General features: G+C 45.1%; 1 protein-coding gene across 1 annotated transcript; it reads left to right on the top strand.

Moving 5' to 3' along the window:
* Positions 1–670: 670 nt before the first annotated feature.
* FAM20B (FAM20B glycosaminoglycan xylosylkinase) lies at positions 671–18980 on the top strand. The gene is made up of 8 exons (XM_072343886.1): positions 671–760; positions 5057–5586; positions 8188–8274; positions 9519–9628; positions 11759–11930; positions 14410–14601; positions 16454–16513; positions 18229–18980. Exons 2-8 carry the CDS (start codon positions 5210–5212, stop codon positions 18458–18460), a joined length of 1230 nt encoding a protein of 409 aa, XP_072199987.1. The 5' UTR covers positions 671–760; positions 5057–5209; the 3' UTR covers positions 18461–18980.
* The last annotated feature ends 6498 nt before the right edge of the window (positions 18981–25478 follow it).

Raw genomic sequence — 25478 nt, 5'->3', positions numbered from 1 at the left:
TTTGACATTTGAATTTGCTGAGGAGTCAGCAGAGAGGTGGTCGGTAACAACCGGAGGGTGCTATTCAGACGTGTGTATATATGCACATAGCAGGAGCGCGCAGGAGTACCTTTCCCTCTAGCAGTAACGCTGCACAAGAGAAGCGTCCTGCGTCTGGCTGCAGCTGTTACGGTGTGATGCTGGGGAGGCTTTTTGCATGCACGTGGATGAGGTCAGAGCGAGCCAATGGTAAGGCGAGCGGTGCTGTGAGGATGCGAGCGTAATGCGGAGCGTTGCACCAACCCCGCAGGGCTGCTCTGCACAAGAAAGGTTGCATCCCAAGTGCAAAGGTGCTGTGGCTGTTGTTGAGGCTCTGATGTAACGCAGCTGTACTGTAGCCCCGTACCGGGCCGTAGCGCCGCGCTGAGTGCGCTCTGCTGTTGGTGCTCACACCTGCACCTGCTCACACGCGCCGTCCCGGCGCTGTGGGGCACGGCCGGGCCCGGGCAGGACGGGGTTAATGCCCGCCTTCCCTTCCTCCCGCCGCATTGGCCGGCCGCAGGTGGCGCTTCTTCCGCCGTCCCCATTGGCGGAGGGAGCACCGGGGCGCTCGGCGCCGACCAATGGGCGGGCGCGCCGCGTCCCGTCGGCGAGGGGACGGCGGCTTCTCATTGGGCGGCGATCGGGGCGGGCCCGGGGCGGCGGGCGGCACCATGTTGGGGAGCTGGCGGGGGCTGGCGGCGACGCCGGGCGGGCTGCGGGAGCGCGGCTGCGGGGCGCGGTGAGCGCGGGGCCGGGGAGCGGCGGGAGGAGGGCGGAGGGCCGCTCCGATCCGCTCCGAGTCCGTCCGCGAGGCTCGGCGGGACGGTGGCACCTGAGGGCGGGCACGCCCCTGCACGGGGCGCCGCGGGGCTCGGCGGAGCGCCTCCGGCCTGGGAGCCCTTCGGCGCGCGTGGGGGCTCAGGAGCCGTTAGGACCGTTACGCTCCGCGGTGAGGGAGCGGCACCTGCACGGCCCGCGGGGCCGCCCTCGCACGGCTGTGAGGAGAGCGGCGAACGCGGTGCCGTCCGAGCGCTTATCGCCTTGAGACGGCAGCCGCCGCCCGCTGGGTGCGGTGTGCGCGGCACCAACGGCCGGGGCTGCGCTCCGTGATCCCGGCCGGTCTGCGCCTCCGTTGGAAACTGCAGGTTTAGTTTTGCTTATGTAAAGAAAACTTCAAGCGTAGGCAGGCACTGGGGTTTGGCCTGCGGGAAAATGGGTGTTTTTAAAGCAAAAGAGAGGTTACAATAGCAGTCAAGTGGGTACGTATGAAGCTTTGTGTGCCGGGTTACTAAACTAGTGCACAGCTCAGCACACGGAGAGTGGAAGTGACAGAATGAGATGAAAAATGTAGGCAAAGAGGTCTGGGAGCCTGGCAGCCAAAGCTGGAATAACACAGCTTGCAGGAGCTGGGCAGGAGGGCAGGAAGGCACATTGAGTTGCCGAGACTGAAGCACGTTAAATGTCACTGCTGTGTGTGTGCTGTTTCTTAAGGCGTTTCCTGAGGTTTACTGGAAGAACCGTCAAGGACCTTTTCATAGGAGGTTCCAAAAGGTGTAGGAAAAGAAAACGTGTGTTTAAATAGGAATTAGAGCATGCATAACTGTATTTGTTTCAGGTTGTCTGTTTGAACCTTGCGTTGTTGTTTTTTGTGGCCTGCTGCCAACGGAGCAAACTTCTGCACCACGCGGACCTTTTCCATCATTTGGAGTGTGTTGCACAGAAATGCTCCAGAGATGGCTGCTCAGGTGGCCGTCCTGCTTTGGATGGCTGCTCAGGTGGCTGTCCTCTGCTAGCTTTGGATGCTGCTGGCTGTACCTGTGAGCTCGCTGCCATTTGTAGTCTGTAGCATGCTTCAGTTCAGGTGTTTGTGTGCATGGGACATCAGGTCCAACTGCAACCTAATCATAATAGCCTAACCATGATAATTAGAAGATGCTGCTCTTTAGGTATTGTCATGGAAGACTCATTAGTTACTGAGAATATGGACTTGGCTGTAGCGAGAGGCAGAATTGATCAGGTAATCACCTGATGAAATGGTGAAAATTCAGAAGCATTTTTGGTGCAGACCTGCCGGTTGACTGTGGTATCAAAAAGCTGGTGTGGTTGTGTCTGTCCTTCTGGTTGATCAGAAGCATAGGAAAATGACAGGGAGGGAAGTGGATTTTTCTGTAGTTCTGTGTCATGGAGATGGAGTTTGGGTGATAAAGCGACAGATTCTTTGTGTTATGTGTTCTGTTTGATAATACTAGCTGGAGAGAGCGGGGGGAAAGAACCCAAAGAACACAGCAGTTTTAGAGTCACCTGAGCTTAGCGAGAGATGAGTGTTGGCTGCCCTGTGGTAGGAGGAAGGTGTGTTGTTCTGAGTTACCCTGTTGTGTCTTGTTAGCTCTGTTTGGAGGCTTAAACGTTCTTTGCCTTTCCCTACTCTGGTGCCTTTCGCTATTCAGGGTGCTTGGTATCGTTTCAGACTTGCCGTGTTCCTGTGGTGTAAGCCTAGTGGCTTCTCTTGCTCCTTTTTGCCTGGTGTGGGGCAAAAAGTTTTGTGCTTTGTGTTCCCCATTTGCTTCTGGAACCGTTTCCTTGTCGGGTCTCCTCAGAGCTCACCTCAGTCCCTCACTTTCTCCTTGGCCCTTTTGCCCTTTGTTCCATGGAGTTCTCTCCCCTTTATTTCCCCCTATTAAAAAGTGGCACTGTTGCCGTTATTTCCCTTCTTTCTGTGACCACCCTTCTCATCTCTGTCCTTGTTCCAGGACCAGCTTCACATGCCCTGAGCTCTCATAATCCTGTTTTCCAATCCATTGCGACAAGAACTTGTGCTTTTCATTTGAAGGAAACCAGTTGTCCTTTTGGGAAAAATTACTTTCCAAAGCAGATAAATACTTGTTACAGTGCCCCAGTGCTGTCACTCTTACTACCTTGAGTTTCAAACAATAAAGATGAAGCTCTTGTTCTCCATGGTAAACTTGTTGATGAAAAGATTGATTTTTGCTGGCTCGCTTCGTACAGCAACGAGCATCACATTGGCACCTAACAAGTCATGTGCAGACTGTGCAGCCAGCGTGCGGAATCGATCACGTAGCAACCTCGGGGTGCTTGGTTGATTCTTAGAGAAAAGCGGCTGATGTCTCTTTCTGGTGGTGGATGTCATAAGGAGTCGGTGGGCTCAGAGCTGCAGAGAGCAGAGCCACGCTCAGGGCTCCATCAGAGCATGAGGAGGAGTGCTGTAACGTGGGGGGGAAGCTTTGCTTTTTCACTTAAGGGAACTACTGAGACATCTCGTAGCAAAGATTTAATTTCTTTTGCTGGCTTCTATCTACATAGTTGGAGGCTTTCAGCTGGAATTAGTTTGAGCTGTGACCAAGGATGAGTAAATGACCTTTAATTTACGTGGTGGCAGTAGTTGTGTTCTCCCCCCTCTCCCCAGCCCAAAACACCCCTAGAGAAATGCCTGCAGATCAGTCCAGGACTAAAACATACGTGTGGATGGATACGTATCTCACAATAAGGAGGTGACCATTCTGAGAGGAACGACTGTTCTTCTGTGCAGTGCTGTGCGAACTAATGGATTTGTGAAACGAGTGGAAGAGGGCACTGATAGCAGCAGTGTTCAAAATGATCTAGAATTACTCATTTTTAAGAAAGGAAGGTATGAAATTATGACTGGGGACTTGGATATAGCCTGATCTGCTTTGCTTCCTTCAGCTTTAAGAATCCTATGATTATTTAGGGCTCTCTGAAATACTTTTCTTTCTGTACTTGCCAGAGTTAGGGCTCTCAGGTCAACTATGTCTTCCTTGCCTGTGCTTCTTGTTATCACGCTGGCAGCACGCAGTATGCAAATGGATGTGCTGTTTGCAGAAATACAGGCTGCCTCCACAGAACAGAGAGGAGCAGTAATTTGTTTTAATTACCATATAAACGTCTGGCTTTGTTGTCTTTCACTATCTGTACAAGCGCCTATTTTCCAGTAGATTAAAGTTAACATCACGTGGTTAGCACAGGACCACAGTGCTGGTTTAAAGCATCCCTGATGCTTGATAGCCTTCTTTCTCCCTGTTCTCTGCTCTCCATAGGGTTTTTAAGTTGCTGTGGGTGTTAAGCTCCGTGTCTGGGTTTCACTTTTAATTCACCATCGTTAGGAGATTTTGTGGATGGGTTTTGTAGGAAGTGTTTAAGAGGCAAAATGGATGGTGTGGTAAAGGCCCAGCTGAACTAAGCTTGGCTGATCCTTGGGCTGCCTGGTGGTTGCAGAGCCATTGCAGCCCTGGTGAGCTGTGCAGGCAGGGCATGATGGCAGTGCATCACTGCAGGTTATAGGTTTGTTGAGAGGTGAGGCACCTCTTGCAGCACCATTAAAACAAGCGTTGTGAATTTAACTGTGCTGAGTAAGTTTTTTGGGACAAGGCAACGCTGGTGTTTCCTGTTTTTCTTCTTGTTAGTTGAATTGTTGAACTGAAGCTCAGTTGTTGTTGAGATTACAGATGCTTTGTGTGTTTTTTGTGGTTACAGGTGTTATGGTTGACTGCATGAGATGTATAGTTAACCACAAGAAAGTGAAGTTGTCGCTTTTCTTTTAAGAATGGAGGAAAGATGAGTAAATTGCAGTGGTTACAAATCAAAGGCAATAAATTAAGTCTTAACACCTTCAGGAAATAAGGCAGTGAAGCTGTTATAACTGTTAGATGTCAGAGGGCCTACCTGGGACATCTCTCTTGAGAAAACTGGAGGTTGTGTGTTCTACTGATGGAAGGCTGTTGGTGCAGTTGGAGCCATCAGCTGAAACTAGTTCTCTGCAGAAGTCTCTGATGTTGTAGTTGTAGCTAGCAACAAACTTGTGATTTTTGGCTCCATGGAGATGGTATCAGGCAAATTGCCTTCTGTGTGCATACAGGCTACAGGGAGGCAGTAAAACATAACAGAAATGCTTGGGCTTTAGGATATAACTGTAGATAATCCAGACTTATGTTCCAAGAATGGATTGATTTTTAGCCTGTGGGAAGGCGATCTTTTAAATGTGTGTTTTGTTTACTTTCAGGAGTTCCAGGAGATGCTTCAGTTGCAATCTGTCTGTTACGATGCAAGTTACAAATGAAATTTAGTAGCTAACTCCCCGCTCCTCAGCTGGTCTCCAACAGACTTCCCGTAACATTCAGAAGAAAGGGTCAGAAGAGAAGGGCCCAGGGTCACCATGAAGCTAAAGCAGCGGGTTGTGCTGCTGGCCATCCTCCTTGTCATCTTCATTTTCACAAAAGTTTTCCTCATTGACAACCTGGACACTTCAGCTGCCAACCGGGAGGACCAGCGCGCTTTTCACCGCATGATGGCCAGCCTGCGTGTAGAGCTGGACCCCCGACTTGACCATACCTTGCAGTCCCCTTGGGAGATTGCAGCCCAGTGGGTCGTGCCCCGCGAGGTGTACCCTGAGGAGACACCCGAGCTGGGGGCTGTAATGCATGCCATGTCAACAAAGAAAATCATAAAAGCTGATGTGGGATACAAAGGGACCCAGCTGAAAGCTCTGCTAATACTTGAAGGAGGACAGAAGGTTGTTTTCAAACCCAAGAGGTAAATATTGTCTTCAGTGGTGGAGTTAATAGCTGCCTCGCTTATTTATGTTGTTGCATTTATCTGTGTTAAAAATTTGCAGGCAAACAGAAAGGTCATTCTGTTACCTGTGAGACAATAGAGAGCCTTGCTGGTCCCCTGGTTACCTGAGGTTACCGAGCCAGTTGTCTCTGGCTGTACACCTTGAAACAACTATCAGGAATGTTGATTAAACCTGATTGTTATGAGCAGCATCTTCCTTACTCTGAAGTGCTGGTTCTGGCAGCGTGGAGGGTCTTTCTCAGTAAAAGTCATGTTAAGGTGCCACGGGAGAATGCAGTTCAGGAATAAGGAAGGAGCGAAAGTTCACAGTGGTCTTAAAAGCATATCTGGGTGTCTGGTGAAGCTGTGTTAAGACTGTAAAGATGACTTGTAGGTCAGAGCAAAAACCCCTGCATTTCTCAGCTGCCAGTACTAAATACTCGAGCAGCAAATTAAGAATGGGCAAGCAATGATACTTCCTTGGTGTGGCCTCTGTTTATAGTGGCCTGAAGGGAAATTTGACATGATGGAATGCTTATGAAATCTTGAGCTCATCTGTAAAGCTTTTTGAACTGCTTGCCTTCAGGGAAAGGGATGAGGAGAAAAGAAAGAGATGTAAAAAGGTAAGGTAGTTGTGTTTTATGGGAGTGCATTGCAAATTGCAAGTGTCATCACAGAGTGATACATATCTCTCCAAAGGATATTGGATTGAGGAGCATAAAGATTTTCTGTCATGTTAATGAGTGATTAGAGAATGAGGAAAAACATCCGCCCTTCACATCTGGAGCTTGCAGCCCTGTTTCCACGTGGTCATTTACTGACCTGTGCTGGGTTTAACCATGTGAACTTTTCACACAAGAGTGCTGGTGGTACAGCAGGCACTGTGACCAGTGAGGGCAATGACAAGGCATGGCATTTTTATAGTGTTTTCTGTGTAAGTGGGTGCTATAAAGAGCATCACCAAGCATTAAATAACATCCCAATAATGGGATGCCTGTGCAAGCAAGCACAGTGACTGTTCTGCAAGAACTTGTGCTTCTGGGAGTGTTTACAGGAATGCTAGGGAGTTTATAGGAGTGCTAGGCAATATGGCCACAGGTGAGGACAGCTGATGGACTCGTGTTCTGTTGGCAACTGCTGAACAGCTGCTCTTGTAGGTAGTCTTGTATTATTGCAAGATAGTCTGCTTAGCTAGCTTTTGACCTGAATGCTGTGTGGAAGTCACCGTTTTGAACAACCTCTTTGAGTGTGCTTACTGGCTGGAAAAGAATGGATGCTCTTGATTTGCTGCCTCTGCCCTAGGAAATGCTCGATGCCTACTGTGTGTGTGGAGGCAAGAAGTTGATTGCGTTTTGCCAATACACTTAACTCTGAAGCTTCCAAAATGTGATCATGCTTTCACAAGTCTGTTGTAAATGTATACAAAAGACATGGCTTTGAGCCGGTGTTCTGAGGGTGGCTATCTCATTTCAAAATTACTCAAAATCTAGCTTAAGTGAATAATGATTAATGGTTGCTACCACTGCATGTCAGTGGTTTATGTGAAGCAAGATGCTTGTTTGGAGCAACTGTCAAATTTGGAAGGAATCTCTCAAATCTTCCTTCCAAAGCCTGCGTGGCACCTAGTGCTGGTTAATTCTTTCTTGAGCTGCCCTGCAGAGAAGCCAGAGCATTTGCTCAGACTGATGAAATGTTGTCTGGCTCCAGAGATCTTCTCTGCATAGTGTTAAAACATCAGAGCCCTGCGGCTTCACTTGCACTGCTACTGCTTGAACCCCAGGTCTGCTGAAAAAACATCCGGTTTACACAGTTAGATTCATAGGTGGAAATGGGAAAATAAGAAACCTGATTTTACCTTCCTTTATGTGACAGTGTGCTGTGTTTCACCCATTTGCTTGGTATTAATTGTATTATTTTATGCTTATCTGAAGAATGCAAATCTAGGCCTGATTCAGATAATGTGAATCTCTGAATTTTCTCTGCTTTGATTATTTAACTGACATCTGTCAAAAAAAAGAAGAGGATGCAGTTGTGATGCATGTCAGATTTCTATTTCTTGTTGGTAATTGTCTTTTCTCCACCAGAATAAATAGCCTTTTTATATCCTGCATTCTCAGATTCACACTTAGTGATTTTAAAACTACTAAAGATAGCATTTGACATTTCTGCCACAATATCAGGTTTTATTTTCATGTTCATCTACAATCCATTCTAACCCCCAAATCATTTGCAGAGATGCTGCTTTCCAGTATAAGTAGGCCCCTGTTTTGTTTCTGGGTCTGTGTTCTTTCTTCTTAGACGTGGCTTGGCTTATGGTTGAATTAAAACTCATTAGTTTGAATGGGCACTGCTTCCCAAGCTCTTGAGACCACTGTAAATTACTGATCTTTCCTCCTTATTTACTATTTCAATGGTTTGTACTCTATTTAAAATCATTAATAATTTTCCATCTTCCATATGCAGTCATTTTGAAAGTGACCCAGAGAATGTCTAACTTAGCACTGTTCTTGCACTTGTTACTCTGATCAGCTAAACTGATGGAAATCCTGCTTGATTCGTTCTTTCTTACTTCAATTACAGGTATGCCAGGGATTATGTAGTGGAAGGAGAACCATATGCTGGCTATGACAGACACAATGCAGAAGTGGCAGCCTTTCACTTGGATAGGTATGGAACTATTGCGCTACCTGGTTTTATCATCTGTGTTAAAGGCTTTTTTAGTCCCTTGACAGATAAACCTCAGATGTGAGCTGTTTCTCACCTGCCAGTGTCACGTCACTTTAGGGTTAGAATGATAAGGGTTTCTTGAGAAACTACATCTCACAGGTCTATGCAGATTTCTGTCATTAAAGATTTTTGTGAGGTATTTGAAGAGAAGACTGAGCATCATATTTGGAAGAATCTCTTCTTGGATATGTACCTCTGTATTCTTGTTTTCTTCAAGAATACCCAGCAAGAGCTCCATGCCCTCAGAACTAGCATGTACATTGGTTGCTGTGGTGACAGTTAGATATTTTGGCCCAAGATGCCATTGTTTCAGAAAGGACCTGAGTGACACTGTGTGTTAATGTCTGAAGGAAGGGCTGTGCAGTCCAGAGTTCTGGGCTTTCAGCTGTGAGCCCGAAGCAACAGCAACAGGTTTTCCAGGTCTAGGTTCTACATTTGTTTACTTGTAATGCCCACATTTTCTCAAGTTTGCTTATCTGTTTTGTCTTCATGCATGTCTTCTGCTTTCACACAGGTGCCTGTTCTTAGAGTTATTTTGTACTTATAGGGTTCATATGTTGGTTATCCATAACAAACAAAACCAGCAAAAAAGCACACACTAAAAATGAAACAAAACCACAGCTATTAATGAGAGACTCTCCCAGTGTTGCTGCATTGATTGTCCCTTGTTCAAAGGCCAGACTTCTAGACTGTGTACTTTCAAGCGTGATTGAATTGAGCTTAAGCATGACATTTTATTAGGTAGCAATTCCCACAAATGAATGATCTTTGCAGGTGACCAGCCCAAAGACCATATGGTTGCTGCTTGATCCTGTTCACAAAGCAGATGATAGATATTTCTGGCACAAAGTTCAATTTCTGAGATTTGGAGCATGATGCATCCTGTGTTGCTCTGCTGCAAATGGCCTAATAAAGAACTGTCACTGATATCCTGTAAAGTAAGTCTAACATGCAGGCACTTCAGGAAAAGGAATTTCCTTTCTTTGCCTTGGAGCAGTAAGGAGGTTGCTGCAGCATTCCAACTTTATTCCCTGGTCTCAAATCATCTTGATTTTGCACAACAGCACAGAGACAGACAGTGTACTGTTTGGTTATTTTTAATTCAGAACTGCTGTCCATGTTGTTCATTCTCATTCCTCATCTTGTGTTTTGTGGGTTTTTCTTTCCTTTTTCACCCAAATCAGGATTCTAGGTTTCCGACGAGCTCCTCTGGTTGTTGGCAGGTTTGTGAATCTACGAACGGAGATCAAACCCGTTGCCACAGAGCAGCTTCTGGGTACCTTCATGACTGTGGGTAAGTGGATTGCATGGATTCTCCAGCCCAGTAAAGAAGAATGCTTAATGGAAAAAAGAACTGTGGGATTCTGACACAGTTATAGAACAGTTAACCATGATACAGGAAGCTGGTAAGCCTCTTTCTGTGCCAGGAGAGATCGTAATGCTTGTATAACCCCATTTGGTGGGGGAGGAGAGCCTTATTTTCTCCAAGTAGTTTTTCCATCTGTAACTTCTGTGTTCCCTAATGCTGCTGTTACAGATGAGGATTTTTTGAGTAAGGAAGTTATTCATTTTCCCAGAAGCAGTTAGAAAAGTCTGTGATAAGACCTGAAAGGAGAAGAATGGAATTGCATTTAATGTGAACACAGTGGTTGTTTGGGATAATTTATAGAGCTGGTGCATTGGTTGGCATTAGATGATGTTTGTGCCACATCGGACTCTGGTAAGCATTCATAACCATGTCAGAACTTCCTTATGTTGTTTACAGTAATAATGCTCACTAGAGATGATTAACATGAACTCCTGCCAGGTGGTCATCAAGCATCAAGAAGGGACTTAGAGTGCAGCCTTAACTCTTCAGGCTCCCTGTAAAATACCAAATTGTTGCTGGTTCATTTTTGATGGGATGAACTAAGCAATGGTTGCTCATTACAGCTGCTATACGTGTCTGTATGTATTTCTATTACAGGTGCTGCTGGTAGTCTCACCTACTGAGTTAACATAACACTTTCAATTATAAGGCTGAGCTTTCAGACGGTGACTTTGCTGTGCCAAACCTTTTGCACTCTGACTGGGTGTCTGCCACAGGCAGAATTTACTTTTTCTCATTCCAGCCAAAATAACTAAGCAATCTTCTAGCAGCAACACTGGCTTGAAAAGAATTTTCATTGCCTTTCCTTAGATTTCTTGGAACTTCTTGTTCTACAAAGCATGAAGCACAGAAATCGTGGTACTGGGAGAAGATTGCTTGGGGGAGAGGGGAAGATCTCTCACGTTTGCCAAAATTTCTGAGGTTTTACAGAGCAGGTAGCCCATGAATGCTCTACGGATTTTCTAGAGCTGCAGCTAGAATCTCTTAGAATTCTGTCCTTTGGTAGACCTGCTGTAAGCCATGGATAGGAAGAGAGACTTGCAGGGCTTTCTGTGTAAGTAGGGACCTGGTCTGCTTCAAATTCCATGTTGTAAATGTCTGATGTCCTTTAGTTGTCCAGGTGCGATGCTAGGAGTATAAGAGCCAGGTTTCAGTGAATAGGGGACCACAAAAGTCTGTCTGACTAAAGGATTATGATGTGGGATTTGAACCCATGGCAGAAGGATGGGAAGTGAAAAACGTGTCAGTATTTGGGGAGGATGGTGAATGTAGAGCTGGAGAAAGAGGGGACAGGGAGTGTGTCTCTTCCTTGTGATACCAGTGTTGACAAATGTTTTGGAAGGTCTCTGAGAGTGGAACTGGGATTGACTTGGCAAGATTCAAGCCAAGGGAGGCTAGGAGGATGAAACAGAAAAGGCTAAGTTAAAGATGTTAGTTCAGGCAAGTGGATTACAGGCTTAGAAGCCATTAAAAGACTAGAGACTGCAGGGTTTCATTCCTCTCCTGTCAGAAGACATTCATGAAACCTTTGACACTACTGTGTTCCTGGGTTGTAGGAACAACAGCTTGTTTCCCCGTTGAGTCCGCTCATGTAGCATAGATACATCGTGGGTCTCAGATCTCCTACTCCATTTGAGTTCTGCTTTTTTTTCACTTGTTTCTTTTCAGTCAGTGTTTTCAAGGGGAAAAAAAGAAAGAAAGAAAAGAAGCAGCATATTAAGCAAACAGTGCTAAGGTTGCAAAGTCAAGTTCTCAAGGATTAGGAAGGGGTCATAAAAACTCGGTGATAGCACAGTGTTGTATTATCTCTGTGTGATAAAAATACAATTGCTCTGGGAAAATACAATTACTCTCGCCTTTGAGTATAAGTCCTTAATGTTGTTTTGAATGAATAGATGTCTGTTTAATCCCTTCTGAGCCTCTCCCTCTTAGAGAGAGGAAGCATGAGGTCAAGTGCAGTGAAATGCTGTTGCAGGGAAGGCTCTGCTGCAACCACATGCTCCTGAATTTCCCTCAAACTAAGTTCTGCTTTTTGATGATCTTTATTTTTTTAAGGTAATAGTACTTGCTTCTATGGAAAGTGCTACTATTGTCGGGAAACAGAACCAGCTTGTGCAGATGGGGACATCATGGAGGGGTCAGTGACTCTCTGGCTACCGGATGTCTGGCCTCTTCAGAAGCATCGGCACCCGTGGGGTAGGACTTACCGTGAAGGCAAACTTGCCAGGTATGAGACAATGATAAGGTTAGTCTTTATATGTGAATAATATATTCTAGAATAACCCTTGAATACAATGGCCAATTAAGGAGCAGGTCTTCTCTAAACCTGGAGTTTTGTGAGTGCCTTTCTTTATACAGCAGTAGAAGTCAAGAGGTGTGGGATGAGATTCAAATTAAAGTGAGCAAAAAAGGAACTTCCATTGTTTTCCATGGTACTAAGTGCTGCCTTTTTCTTGCACATTATGTAACTCCACCATACAGTCACTCCAGTCTCTGAAGATCCAAGACTCCTGGGCCACTAAACCTGATTTTGATACCATCGGTGTTTGGGGACCATGCTCAGTATATAAAAATGCTTTCAGAGGAGATCAAACATGGGATCTAGTAGTCTTGTACAGTAGATGTAGTGTATTAGTGTTTAAATTGGAGTTTGATCTATTTGCCATGGCCAGAGCAGATGGAAAAGCTTACTGAGCTCCAAACCAAGTCTGTATCCACAAGTGGAAAGACTTTTAGTTGGTGTTCTGAAATTCCAGTTGAGTTCCAGTGATGTGATTGCTCTCAGAAGGAGTCTCATCCAATGGATTCGTGAATTATTTTAGGCTATTAAATGTACAGTTGGATTTCTGAGTAGAAGATATTATCTCCTTTTCAACCAATCAAAATCAACTGTATTTAGGACACGGTCAATTACAGTATTAACTGACTGAATTTCTTGGAAATGTGTTCTTTATTGAGGGACTGTTTTCTTATTATAGACTACCTGCTTATGAGGGGTCTTACCTGTGCTCACTTAATATATGCTGTAGTTTAAACTTGACTCATTCAGATTGTGTGGTTCTGTTGTTCCACATCTTACTGTGCTGTGCATTTCACTTTGAGGGCATCAGGAGAACGAAACATTCCAGATGTCTCACTTGCTTTTTTTCTGCTTCTGGTAATTATGAAAAAGTAACCGTAGGAGTTTTCTTCTTGGTCTCGCTGCTTATACTCTGCCCTCAGTTGGCCTCTTGAACATAATTCATATGGTGCCATTAGTCTACATAATTTTTAATGGACATGTAATAGATAAAATCCATGACCTTCAAAGTCCAAGGCTAATTAGATAGTAAGAATGAGTAATAGATGTTGGAGGAAGATCTGTCCTGAGAATTCAATGAAAAATGGGAAGAACAGAGCATAGCTCAACATTGTTTCAAAGATATTTAAGTACTGATCCAAAGTAAAATAAAGAGAAATGCTTGAAGGGGAGAGAGTAGGTAGCATAAAGGAAGTGTGCACAGTACAAGGAAGAATGCATTTTGAGGCATTTGCCTTGTGGGTTTGTGCTGTAAATTGAATACAAGTTTGACCTGGATGCAAAAGAAAGAGGGAACTAGAGAAGTGCTAACAAAAGCACTGAGAAGGTAATTTTGTGTTGCTTTCCTTTTGGATAACTGGGGGTAAGATGGGATATTGGAGCTTTGAGTCCAGACCTTTAGAAGGTGAGGCTGGGGTGTGTGACAGCCCTAGTTGTTAAATTCTGATCTTCTCTCAGCTTTTATTAATCTGCGCGTTTTTGAGCATGTCAGTCCTTCCAGCTTTTGTTTCCTCCATTTGTTTCCAGTTTGCAGATGGTTTAAGGCATTGCCAACTGCTATTTTGCAAAGGATCGTTTCATTCTTTACATGGAGGATGTTATAGATGTACTTGTTATTTAGGTTGACAGATGGAAAGGAAATATGCCAGAGATCTGGCTGATTTGGTGGTGGTGGTGCATAGCTCTGAAAACTGTGAAGAAGAAAAGGGGAAAATTTAGAAACCGAGCTTTGGGGAATGGAGATGTGATATTTATGTTCTAAGTCTACAGGTGTGTGCACAGGCTATGTGCATAAGAAAAGGAGAGAACAGAGAAGCTTTGAATCTTGCCAATGGAGAAGGTGAGAGATTCCAAAAGTGAAGGTGCAGAGGAAAGAGGCAACTATGAGTGAAATAGAATGAGCATATGTGGGGCCCTTCTCTTGAAGCCAGTGGAGATCATTAGTAACTATGAAGAAATTATTTGCATTAAACAGGAAAAACAGTCAGGAGATAGCTGGAAAGCAAGGCTGATGGGAGCAGATCATAGCAGTAAAAATAGCCATGGTACTTGAAATCTGGATGAAATGAGAGCAAACCAGTCATGATGGACATCCATCCGTGCCATGAGGCAGCCCAAGCACTGCTGGCTTGCAATCAGTGAGTAAGCAAATGGGCTTGTTCTGTTGGAAGATGATATGAAACCTTTTATTAGAACTATGGCTTGCTCTGTACAGTAGAGTGTTAACACGGGTTTTACTCTTCTGATGACATTTTTGTCTGGCTTTTTCTTTTAGAGCCTTGATTTGCTGCACTCAGCTTTTCTTTAAGCACTGATGATTGAATACTGGGATGGCTGTAAATACTTGTGCTGTGCAAGGATGGATCTTTCTCAAAGATTTAGTTTGATTTCTCTTGATGGCCTACAGGTGGGAATATGATGAAAGCTATTGTGATGCTGTGAAGAAGACTTCACCCTACGACTCGGGCCCCCGTCTGCTGGATATCATTGACACGGCGATATTTGACTACTTGATTGGGAATGCTGACCGGCATCACTATGAGAGCTTTCAGGATGATGAAGGAGCCAGTATGCTTATTCTTCTGGATAATGCTAAAAGGTGAGAGTAAGGGAAATCCTGGTGGCCAGGCCTCAGCAGGTCTGAGGACTCACATTTATCTGCTCTCTCTGTTTTCTGTCTTTCCCTTGCTTACTATTCTGTTACTAATTGCTTTTTGTTTTGTTTTCCCTAAAAATCCAAAGCTTGCTTTCCTAATACTCACAAAATATTAGGAACTTTCAGAGGCTTTTGTACTTTGTGCTGTGCTTATGATTGTTCTGGGTAAAGCCTTAGTCAAACTACAGGAACTCCCAAATTAATCCAGTAGAACTCATTTATTAGAAGCAGCTTTTTAAAGGTTTGTTTGCTTCTCTTACCACAGAACCCCTCTCAGCTGTGTTGTCTTAAGCAGTGTTAGGTTGTAGGATTTGCTATGTGTGAGTGCTGTGGTATAAGCAGATCCCTTTATAACATCGCTCTGGGTGATTTGACATTCCATGCCTTCTGGATCTGTCTGCTATATTAACAGAAGTTTAAAATGACGATAGAACTGATACTGAAAGCAAAATATGGTAGAGGAGGAAAAACATACTTTCAGGTATGATAACATTATTAGGAATTCCACTTTTGCAGAACCACACATTGGAAAATATTTAAGGGACTTAATAAATAATTTCTTTGTATAAAACATGAACTGTTATCAGGACAAAAATGAAGTGTAGTAGTAACTGTGAGGAACTGATGAGAAGTCCTTCCTGAGGCCAAGCTTTACTATTGTGTCTGCTCTTTCTCCATTTCACTTCCATATTATGGATTCCTTTCCTTCCCTCTTCCTTTGCTTCTGATGTGTCTGAAGAAGCTGAGTTGAGCACTTTGTCTTTATATGCTAGCCTTTTCAGTAACACTCCTTCAATTATGTCAGCAGGATGTGTTCTACCTTGAGATTGCTCAATTATTGCTGCGTTCAGATTGATCGAGGTGAATTTGGCAAAAAAAAAGAAAAAGGCTTTCTGTAATGCACTGGCAGTGGGCTGGGAGGATTTTGTTAATTTTTGTTTGCTAATTTATTAGTCCCTGGAAGTGAATGTAATATTTGAGGGTCACGACAGCCCTTTCTTTATGGTTTGTGCTCATGGTGTTACAAAAACACTTCTGGTGGGGCTTTACAGGCCAAGAAGTAAATTGATTTTTTGAAAGCTTGGGTAAAATTCTTTCTGCTTCTTTGAGATTAGTGTAGGGAAACAGCTTTTTAAAGCTACTAACAAGAGAACTGTTGGAGCAGAGTAGTGCCAGACTCATAGGGTAAGTTATCTTTACTGAGGGGAAAGTTCTTTGTTGAAAGCAATGTTATAAGGATCGAAACTGGAAAAAAAAAAAAAAAAAAAAAAAAAGGAGTGGTTTAGATGAAGGTTAAAATACAATTGAATTCTTTTGGCAGATCTCCCTTAGGGTGCGTGATCATGAAGTGTTAAGCTTGATCACTGTGTACACTGAACTGTTGATCTAAACTTGGCAGTCTAAACTAGCACATGGCTGCTGTGTCACTCATTCCCTGCCCAGCTATATCAAACAGGCAAAATTCATGCTCTGTGTCCAGAGTCACTACTTACTACTTTCCTCCACTTTACAAGATGAACTGCATTCCTCAGCTCCTCTGAAGTTTGTTTCCTGAGGTGCATTGACCTGATGAAGAACTGGGTACACTCATGTTTCTTCCATGTGTCTGGTGTGTTAGCTGACACTGTTGAGGGTTATTTCTGTAATTGGTCATGACCTATTTATGTTCTCATTCAAATGACTTGAGCTGTTGGAGCATGAAATTGCCTAGTATTGATTTTTGAGTTCTATACAAATCTGTTGATGTTGTGAGCAACACTGTGTTCAACTTGTGTGCTTTTATTTTGCTTTTCAGCTTTGGCAACCCTGCCCTGGATGAAAGAAGCATCCTAGCTCCTCTGTATCAGTGCTGCATGTAAGTGAAGTGCAGAGATGCTGTTGACTTTATTTATACAATTGCTGTCCTTAGATTTGCAATAAAATTATGTTTGAAGCTTTCTGGCAACCTGAAAATACTCAGGTACAATGCTTTCCTGTTTTTTGAAGTACTGTGTTTGTTTGATGTGTTGTCAATGCTCAGGAAGCTGAGAAATGCATTTTTATTAAGGCATTATAGGAAGCAGTCTCACCTCCAGGCCATTGAATCAAATCTGTCCCTAGTCAGTATGGCAGGTACTTTGCATCTGCAGCTGCCTGCGTCCAGCTCCTGCCAAATGGAAGTTCACATGATAGTTGCAGTTCTCCCTGACAGAAACTAAGACCTTAGTGTACCCAGCAACTGAACTGCCTTCATTTCCAAGTGATATTTCTAAGCAAGACTGTAGCACTGCTCAGGATGTGGCTTGCAGAATGGCTTTCAGTTTTTGCAGGTTTTTGTTTTCAGCCTGGTAAACTGTGTTTTTTAGTCTTTTTTTTTTTTATGCCTGTGGGCAGTTAATTTCTGTTGGTCCCCTCTCTCACCAGGCCATTGCTGCTTCTCATTAACAAGTAGTAGATGCAAGTACTCAGAAGAAAATATTGTTATATGTATTTCCTGCAGCTGTTACTTCATGATAATGTTGACCCCTTTAGACCTGCCAAAATAAGCCTCTAGCTTAGAGTTCTTTGAGGCTGTGGATGGTAATGTCTCCTGAATCCCTCGGGGCCTGGGAAACCTGGCAGCTCTGCAGAAAGCCTGAGCTCTCACCCTGGCTTGGTCCAGACAGGGCTCTGTGCATGCTACGGTACACCTGGCTTAAATTCTGAAACATTTTTGCAGAAGCCATAGGAAGAACAGTTAAACTAAATGCTTTTCAGATTATTTAGTTTTCCTGTGCTAATTTTAAATGCATTTTTAATTTCCTGTTTTATGAGAAACTTTTGGAATCTTACATGTAGAGTCTTCAAAACACAACCAGAAGAGAAGTTTGTTTAGCAAACTTTGCAATTGCCTGCTTTTCAGCTACCCTTTCTTCTGATACCAGGCAAATGCCACTAGAAGAAGCCATATACTGAATTGTTTTAACTACTGGTTTGTTATAACACTTGCGTTGCCTGTTTCCTTAGAGTCCATCAAAAACAAAAGAGTTTAGACTTTTTTAAACTTTTTATTCTAAAACACAAAAATGTGCTAGGAGAATCCTGGGAGATTCCTGGAGCAAACTATTTAGATGGGCTAGTGTAAAATAGTTAATGGCAATTAAAGCAGAAAGATCACGGATGTGTTCACTTTCTGTGGAAGTTCAGAGACAGCTTTTGACAGATTAGTGTCCTTGGTGATTAATTGCTCATCAGTGATGTTCTTCCTGAGGTAGTGTGAGTTTTGTTTTTGCATTAACAGACAGACTATTGATTTTGTGTTTGGAACTTTGTCCAGAAGGCCTCAGGGCTGGAGGAATTCCCTGCTAGGAGCTGAAAGTGTTCCTGTGTAACGTAAGAATTATGTCACTTTAGATAATTGCTTCTTCGCTGCAAGTTACACCTAGGTATATTGCCTGTGCTGCAGTTGTATCTGGGCCCTGCTATTCCCAAACCATTTCTGTAGATAACATCGTCATGTGGCAGGCTCCCTCAAGAGGCTGCCCTTAGTTAGCACTGATGGGACTTTAACTGGACAGTGGTATGATGATGTGTCTTGTTTTTCTTCTGCAGCATCCGGGTTTCTACCTGGAACAGACTCAATTACCTGAAGAATGGAGTACTGAAGTCTGCCTTAAAAACTGCTATGTCGCATGACCCCATCTCACCAGTGCTTTCTGACCCTCATCTGGATGCCCTAGACCAGCGGCTTCTCAGCATTCTGGCTACAGTGAAGCAGTGCACAGACCAGTTTGGGCCAGATGTTGTGCTGGTGGAAGACAGGATGACGCTGTCTCACTTGTAATTGTAGTGGAACACAGATGAAACTCCCTTTTTAAGAAACAAACAAACAAAACAAAACAAAAAAAAAGAGAGAGAGAAAAACAGCACAATCAGTTCTGAAAGGCTGTGGCCAAGACGGACTGAAATGAACAGGAAAGCTTCCGAGCCAGAGAAACAGAGGTGATGCTGGCTTTTACCTTGGGCTGACAGCAGTGAGAGGTGGGAAGTTTGAGCCTTGCATGGCTCGGTACCTGTAAGGGCATCATGGCCATTGTGGTGTGTCCATTGCCGGCAGTGGATGTTGCACTGGATAAAAATGGCTCTCGGTATTGGTGGAAGTGTATGGAATACAGACACTAATGTGTGGACTGATTTTAGAAGGGACAAATGGAGATGAACAGTCTGATCCTCCTCCCTTCTCTTCCCCACATACACTCTTGCGAGTTTTGTTTGATTCAGGGTTGTACATAATCAGCTGTGAGCTGGTTAGGTATTTTACTGCTTCTTTAGAAAATGAGGAACTGGTGAATAAAATGGTTATTGGACTGAATAGTTGCACCCCTCGGGGGGTGGGAGGTTCTTCAGAATGCCGTTAGGGGTGGGAGAGGTGACCTCTCAGCTCAGTTACCCTCAGTAAAAACTGGGGAAGGGGGGTTGCCTCTTGTGATAACGTTTCAGTTCTATCAAACATTTATGCACAGGGTTGAAGACTTAGGAGGACAGGGTGGTTATGAGCACTTGACAGTTAAGGAGTTAAAATAAGTTCCCACATGTCCTTCACTGTTTCCCATTTGTAAGGAACCTGGCAAGGTCTGAGTTAGGGAAACACCCCTCCAGTCCTACGTCAATATTAACCAAATCTTTATTATATTGTAGCTGAGGAGGAGGAGGACAGAGTCTGTCCTTGGAAGCAGATTCCATTTATCAAAGTTGTGCTACTTGCTGCATGCCCTGTTTAATTTGGAGAATCTGGATGTGCCGTGCTGCTGAAAAAGAGGTATATTGATGGACTTCCCAGTACCCTGCAGCCATGGGAAGGGCCCTAAAGGGTGGAGAGAACCTTGAGCTAATCTCACACGGAGAGAGCTTGCTTCTGTACGCACGGCTTGGTGCTGCTGTTCTGTGGAGCACCAGCAGTTTTTCAGGCCCACCTTCTGCCTGGACTGTTTTGTGGCTGAGCTCTGAAGCTGTGAGCATTTTCAGCCTTGCCCAGCTGCTTCCTGCAGCTCACACTGTGCTGTGCTGACAGGAGGGTGGCCATCCTGGAGTTCCTGATGGTTTTGCTGTAAGGTGAGGAACCATCTGTGCCAGTTGGCTTTGCAGAGCGGACGAGCAGCACTTCTCTGTGCTAGTCCTCAGCATTGTGTCAGTCTGCACTGCAGATGAGCTTGTGCTCCTTGAAACTTGTTGCACTTGTGGCAGGTCTGAATCTGTCTCCAGAAGGGAAACAGCTTCCATTGTACTTCCATATTTACCAAATTCACATCAATTTTCAGTTCAGACAGTATGGTACTTAGAAGTAAGGAAACGGATCACTTCCCAGCATGATCACGTATCATTGGATTTATGAGCTAGAGCAGCAAAATGTCAGCTTAAGAACTTTAATTTGTCTGTCAAAATCTTTCTAGCTCTGCAGCAGGGTGACAGGCAGATAAGATGAAGAGCTGCTTCCTGTTGCTTGCGCCTGCTGTCATACCTGATCAAAGAGGTGTTAGTGAAAGAGTTTCTTTTTAAAAGGAATTTAGTTTGAAGTCTTTGTACTGCCTGAGCAGAGTAACTCGAAAACAGAACGAGACTGTTTTCCTGACACTGGCTTTTATGTTCTTCTAGACATCTTTCAGACTTGGCCACAACACAGACTCACCTCACAGTCAGGACTGGAGCTAGAATTACTTCTTGGTGCTGCTTGTTAAGGCTAACACACAGCCAGGCTTTGGACACCGGTGTTAAACTGGTGCCTATTTGTTGCTGAACAGGATAATGTAACACGTACTACAAGCCACGGTCCTTTGTGCATGTAGGCAGTGTGGGCAGTGCCTTGTGTGTCCCCTTAGCACTGAGCCAGGAGCTGGTAGCTGAGTGTGAGCAGGGGCAGGAGCTGCCAAGGGCTGACCTGTCATCACTGGCTGCGCTGCTGTGGCACATGGACAGGTGTGAGCAGTTGGGGCTGACATTGCTGGAGGTACTGTGGGCAGCAGGTGGCTGGTGAATGCTTTCATTCTGAAGCAGAAGGGGCTTACACCGAGGCATTTGGATATAAGCTCGTTTCCCAAAAAGTTCAAGAGGATTTACACAAAAGGGGAAACTGTAAAGCACGTTATGTTTATTTTTTTAAGCACTTAATGTTTTGGGGTGGATCTACAATCATTTGAAGTTTTGATTTGACCACTCTTAATCGTTTACATTTGACTTTAACAACAGGTTTCCAAAAAAGCATCTCCATCTTTATGAAGTTAATGTTCAGTGCTTATGCTTTGTATGTCATGGGCTTCTACACCAAAGCTTTTGCAGTCAGATCAGTCTTGGGGGTGAGTTTTCCATCAGTACGTATATCAGAGATTTAAAGCACTATATTGGTTTAGTTGTAAGCCAAGGGCGTGAAATCAAGCATCATCATTTAGAAGCGTGCAGGAGATAGGTGCTTTCCTTTTCTCCTTTTGTATTTGTATCATATTGATGCTCCTGGTCACTATCAGCACTGCTGGAGCCTGGTGTTCTGCAGCAGGGAGGAAGAATCAATTCCTCTCATACCCAAAATTAGGATGATCCGATTCTGGCATTGTGATAATCTCTGGTGCTTTGGCAGCAGTCATTGTTTTTGTTTCGCTTGAATATGGAACCCTGAGAAATGTTAAACTCAGTTGTAACCGTTGCAAAGGGAGTAAGCGGCAGCATCCACATGCAAACCAGAATCTGCTCAACTCTCTGGCAGTAGTGCCGCGTGCTAGGCAAGTGCTTTGTTCTTAAGTCAGTGAGGGTTTTGTGGCACTTCTTGTTCACTTTGCACACTGTAATTCCCGGCTCCAGATGTTACCAAACGGTTATGTTGTGGATGTTAGTAATATCAGAGCACTTGAAGCACAGAAATCAAGAACTAATTAAAAAGAAACAGCAGATGGCTGATGATGCTCTATCTCCTCCTTCCTAAGTCAGCACTCGGGCTGGAGGAGCCCCTGAGACTGGCTCCTCTTCCAGCAGCTAGTGAACTGGAGAGTGTCTTGCCAAACAAACTTCAACTGAAAAATAGTAATTTATTAAGAAGGTAATTTATTTGCTGTGGCAGCTGGAGCAAGATGCTTGAAACAGCCACCCCTGTTGGAGCTGTCGGAGGATTGCCCCTGGGAACAGCTGCACAAATGGAGGTTGCTAATGAGAAAACAGAGTGCAATCACAACTTTCTACTTGTATCCCCCAGGGTCGGGTTCTGCATAAAGGAACATTGTGTGAATAAAGATTTTAATAAAGCAGTGCTGATGGGTTGTTTAAGTCTCTCTCCCAGCCCTCCCCCCTACCCTCATTCCTGCATGTACTGAGTTGAATGTTTGAATTGTTTTGCTGCTGGTGTTTCATGGTTATTCCTTCACTGATGCTTATCAGTGGCGTTTATTCCAGAAGTGTATTTTCAGGAGTGGAGCTGTATGTAACAGCTTGGTTGGAAGAGCTGGTAAAGGCGGGTTGTGCTTAAGAGCGTTCCAAAGCGATGCTGAACAAAACATTCCTAGGCTTAAATGCTCTCTGGAGAGAAAATGGGGTTCTTTTTTTTCTTTTTGCATTAGAAAATTCATTCCAGTGCCCTGCTTGTGCCAAGCACCCAGGCTGATGTCTTGGTTGTGTCTCACTAGGCTGATTTTGTTGTACAGGGCAAGGAGTGTGTATTCATTTGGCAACAGATGCGTATAGAATTGGCATGCATTTGCAGTTGGCTTCCCTGAGCTCTTATTGAGGCCCTGTTATGAGATGGGGCAAATAAACAGCTATCAAAGATCTGTTCCCACAGAGTGCAGGGACTGACCTAGCTGGATCCGAGCTTGTTTTTGTAATAGTAAAACAGTTGTGAGCATTGCAGAGGCAGGAGGTGATGCTCACAGCTCTCGGGCATCTGGAAGCAAAGGAGGCTACTGGGAGCTGCCGTGTACTTGTGTGGCTTTGGGGTCAGGTGTGCCCCAAAATGGCCAAGGCACTGCACTTGGAAATGCAGCACTGGTCTCTGACCTGGCCTGGAGCACCAGCAATGTTGCCATGCTAAGCCACCAGAAGCTCCTACCTAAATTGCATTTTCTCAGTTGAAACCTTGGTATTCAGCATTGCTGATTTCTGTTAAGAACTGGTTTGGGATTTAATTGTTGCTGCTGGGAGCAGTCCTGGGGTTTGCACAGCTCCCAGCACTGCGTGGGGACTGTTTTTCCTATCTCCTATCAGTGAGATGTCAGTTGACTTCATGAATGGGACACGGTTCTTTGTATATAAGCAGGTCAATAACTGGTAAACACTGCAGATGCTTTTAAGTTTTGAAAGGCTGAAATAGCTCATCCGGAGAGTTTTTATGGCCACATTGTTGTATCACTCCTGTATAATTGTGGTGCGGTTGGGCTTAGCAGTGCTGGAAGGTTTTAAAGTGTTTCTGATGATATAATGAACACAGTCTTGAAGGAGAATACACAGAGACAACTTTGAGCCAGAAAATGGTTTTACAAACAGGTGCTTTTCTTGCACGTCTTTCCCTGCACATTCCTAAAATGTAGAAATGGGGGGGAGGAAAGTAGGTTTATCTTCGTGCATCCCATGTGTGGCACTCTGCTGTTTCTCCTTTGTGGTGTCAGTATGTTTAGGAGGCTGGGGATAGGACTTAGTAGGAAAAAGTAAATGACGGGGGAGGGGGATGTCATTTACTCCAGATCTTCCTTTAACTCACTGATCCAAACCGCAGAAGGATGGATACTCAGCATTTCCCCATCCAGCAGATAGAGCTGTAGGATCAAACCCTGACGGCAAGCTTTGCTCTGAGTGCTTGTACCAAGTTGCAGTGGGTGCTGAATAAGGCAGATGTACCCACACCTTTTGCAGTGCTGTTCTTCCATTCTCTTTAGATGCTCTGCAGTGTAAGGCTCAGCTTGACCCAAGACCGTGGCTAACAGTACTACAGCAAACCCCCGAGACTCAGCAGAGGGAGGGAAAAAGCAAAGAAGTCCCAGCAAGATGCACTGGGCACTGCGTGCTGTGCTTCCCAAGCCAGGTATTAGCCAGTTCATCCACCCTTCTGCACGCCGCCATCCAGTCCTTGGGCATCACTTCCTGCCTGAGGCCCTGCAGAGGGAACTGAATTATTCAGGAAGGGTGGATTTTTGTTGTTCCTTTTATCTCATGTTACTTCATTTTATTTTGCTTCAGTGCCTTTTTAACCTCAGAGCCTGGTCCGGCAGGGTGTGTGTAGTTACTGTGCAGATTACTGCACAGTGACTCTTTTTCCCCTCTAACTCTTGCAGTGTGCCACGCTGAAGTGAAGGTGACATCCCAGGAGCTGTGCTGTAGCACTGTGGGGCTGGCGTTAGTGTGGGACAGTTGTTTTAGCTTTCCTATTATGTTTTTAAAACCCCGTTCTTTTGGAGCCTGGAGGCATCTGTTTCTCTGTGTGAATCCTGTCTCTTCTAACAGGCTCTTCTCAGCTGATGGCTACAATGCTTTTCATTTTGATGATCTTTTTAACACGCACTGATGTTAGTTCTGAGTTAGTTATAGTAACAAGTGTTATTCACAAATTACTTCTTAAGCTGGAGCGATTACATTAATCAACACAGTATCTTTCTGATGCAGATCTGCAGTATTTATAGCCACCTGTAGATGGAGATGTGCTCCATGGCATGGCGCGGTGGTGCTGGAATCCTGCTCCCAATCAGCTGCACGAGTGCATTGCATCTCAGGACCCGAGCACTGCATTTTCCTGAGCACTCGAGATAAGTTTGACATCCACCCATGTCTGAAGCAACGCATCTCAGCCTTGTCCGGGTTATGGTAAGTTGTGGGCGTCCTGATGCTCACCAGCTCATGCAGTCGTTAGTTCCTTACAGTGAACCAGCAGTGGGCACAGCCTGGGGTAGAAAGCAAAGTTACAGGTGGCTTATCTGCTTCTCCTCCCCCCCACACAGCTGTGTTTGTGCACTTGGCACGACAGCACTGACTGCTCCTCCTTTAGAGGACAGAACTGTGCCTTTCCTCTACTATGTCCTCCCAAAGCCAAACCCAGGCTTTGCTTGAGGTCCCAGAGTCTCCTGCTTTAGTGAGAGCTGGCAGCCCTAAAGCCTTCAGCCCACAGCTGCCCTGTGCAGCTCGTTGCTTTTGCAACTTGCTGAAGAAAACGGATTGTTGGTGGTGATGAGTCGTCCTGCTGTTCTCTGCCATGATTTCATGGTGGTTGCGTGCTGATTTGAACTTTGTTCCTGGCTGTTTGTGTGGAGCCCAGCTGCTGCTGTTTGGATGCACTGGTGTGCATAGATGCACTGGTGTGCATAGATGCACTGATGTAAGAACTACTAAGAGGAACCCTAGTGTAGATAAGGAATGTGACAGACGCTCAGCGCTGCACAGCAAACCCATCTCAGAGCCAGCAACCAGAATCCTCCCAGAGCCTCGATCTGTGGCTGCACCCCAGCTGATGTCCCCAGCAGCACCTCGCAGCTGTCCTGCCAGCCCGAGTCTGTTTGTGCCCCTTGGAAACGACCCCACTGAACAACACGGCCGGCTGCGTGCTGGGAAGGGCGAGCCCGGAGCCCCACCTCGTGTCTCTGCCATCATCTGAGCATTTCCATTGCCTTGCGTTTCATCTGCAATCGCGTTTTCCTGCTAAACTCACACCGGAGCGCGCCGCCCTGACCCCAGAAACAAAACCGGCCTGTCTCAGCGCTCAGCGGCAGCTGCAGGGGCTGCCCGGCTCGGGTCCCGTGTTCCCCGGCATCCCTCCAGCTGTGCGCAGAGCGGCCAGCCGCGGGGCCGGGTTTTGCTGCGTGGTGCTGGAGGAGGAGCCGCACCCGGCCCAGCGGGGCAGG

Source organism: Excalfactoria chinensis, chromosome 8 (genome assembly GCF_039878825.1).
Source record: "Excalfactoria chinensis isolate bCotChi1 chromosome 8, bCotChi1.hap2, whole genome shotgun sequence".
In the NCBI taxonomy this organism is placed as follows: Eukaryota; Metazoa; Chordata; class Aves; order Galliformes; family Phasianidae; genus Excalfactoria; species Excalfactoria chinensis.
The sequence above is the reverse complement of the archived record's forward strand: the minus strand, read 5'-3'. Positions and strand labels throughout refer to the sequence as shown.

Bases quoted from the DNA above. Each gene is read 5' to 3' on its own strand.
- FAM20B (XM_072343886.1), top strand. From the start codon at position 5,210: ATGAAGCTAAAGCAGCGGGTTGTGCTGCTGGCCATCCTCCTTGTCATC. The intron at 5,587-8,187 runs GTAAATATTGTC...CTTCAATTACAG, and splicing joins GTTGTTTTCAAACCCAAGAG to GTATGCCAGGGATTATGTAG. The intron at 11,931-14,409 runs GTATGAGACAAT...GATGGCCTACAG, and splicing joins CGTGAAGGCAAACTTGCCAG to GTGGGAATATGATGAAAGCT.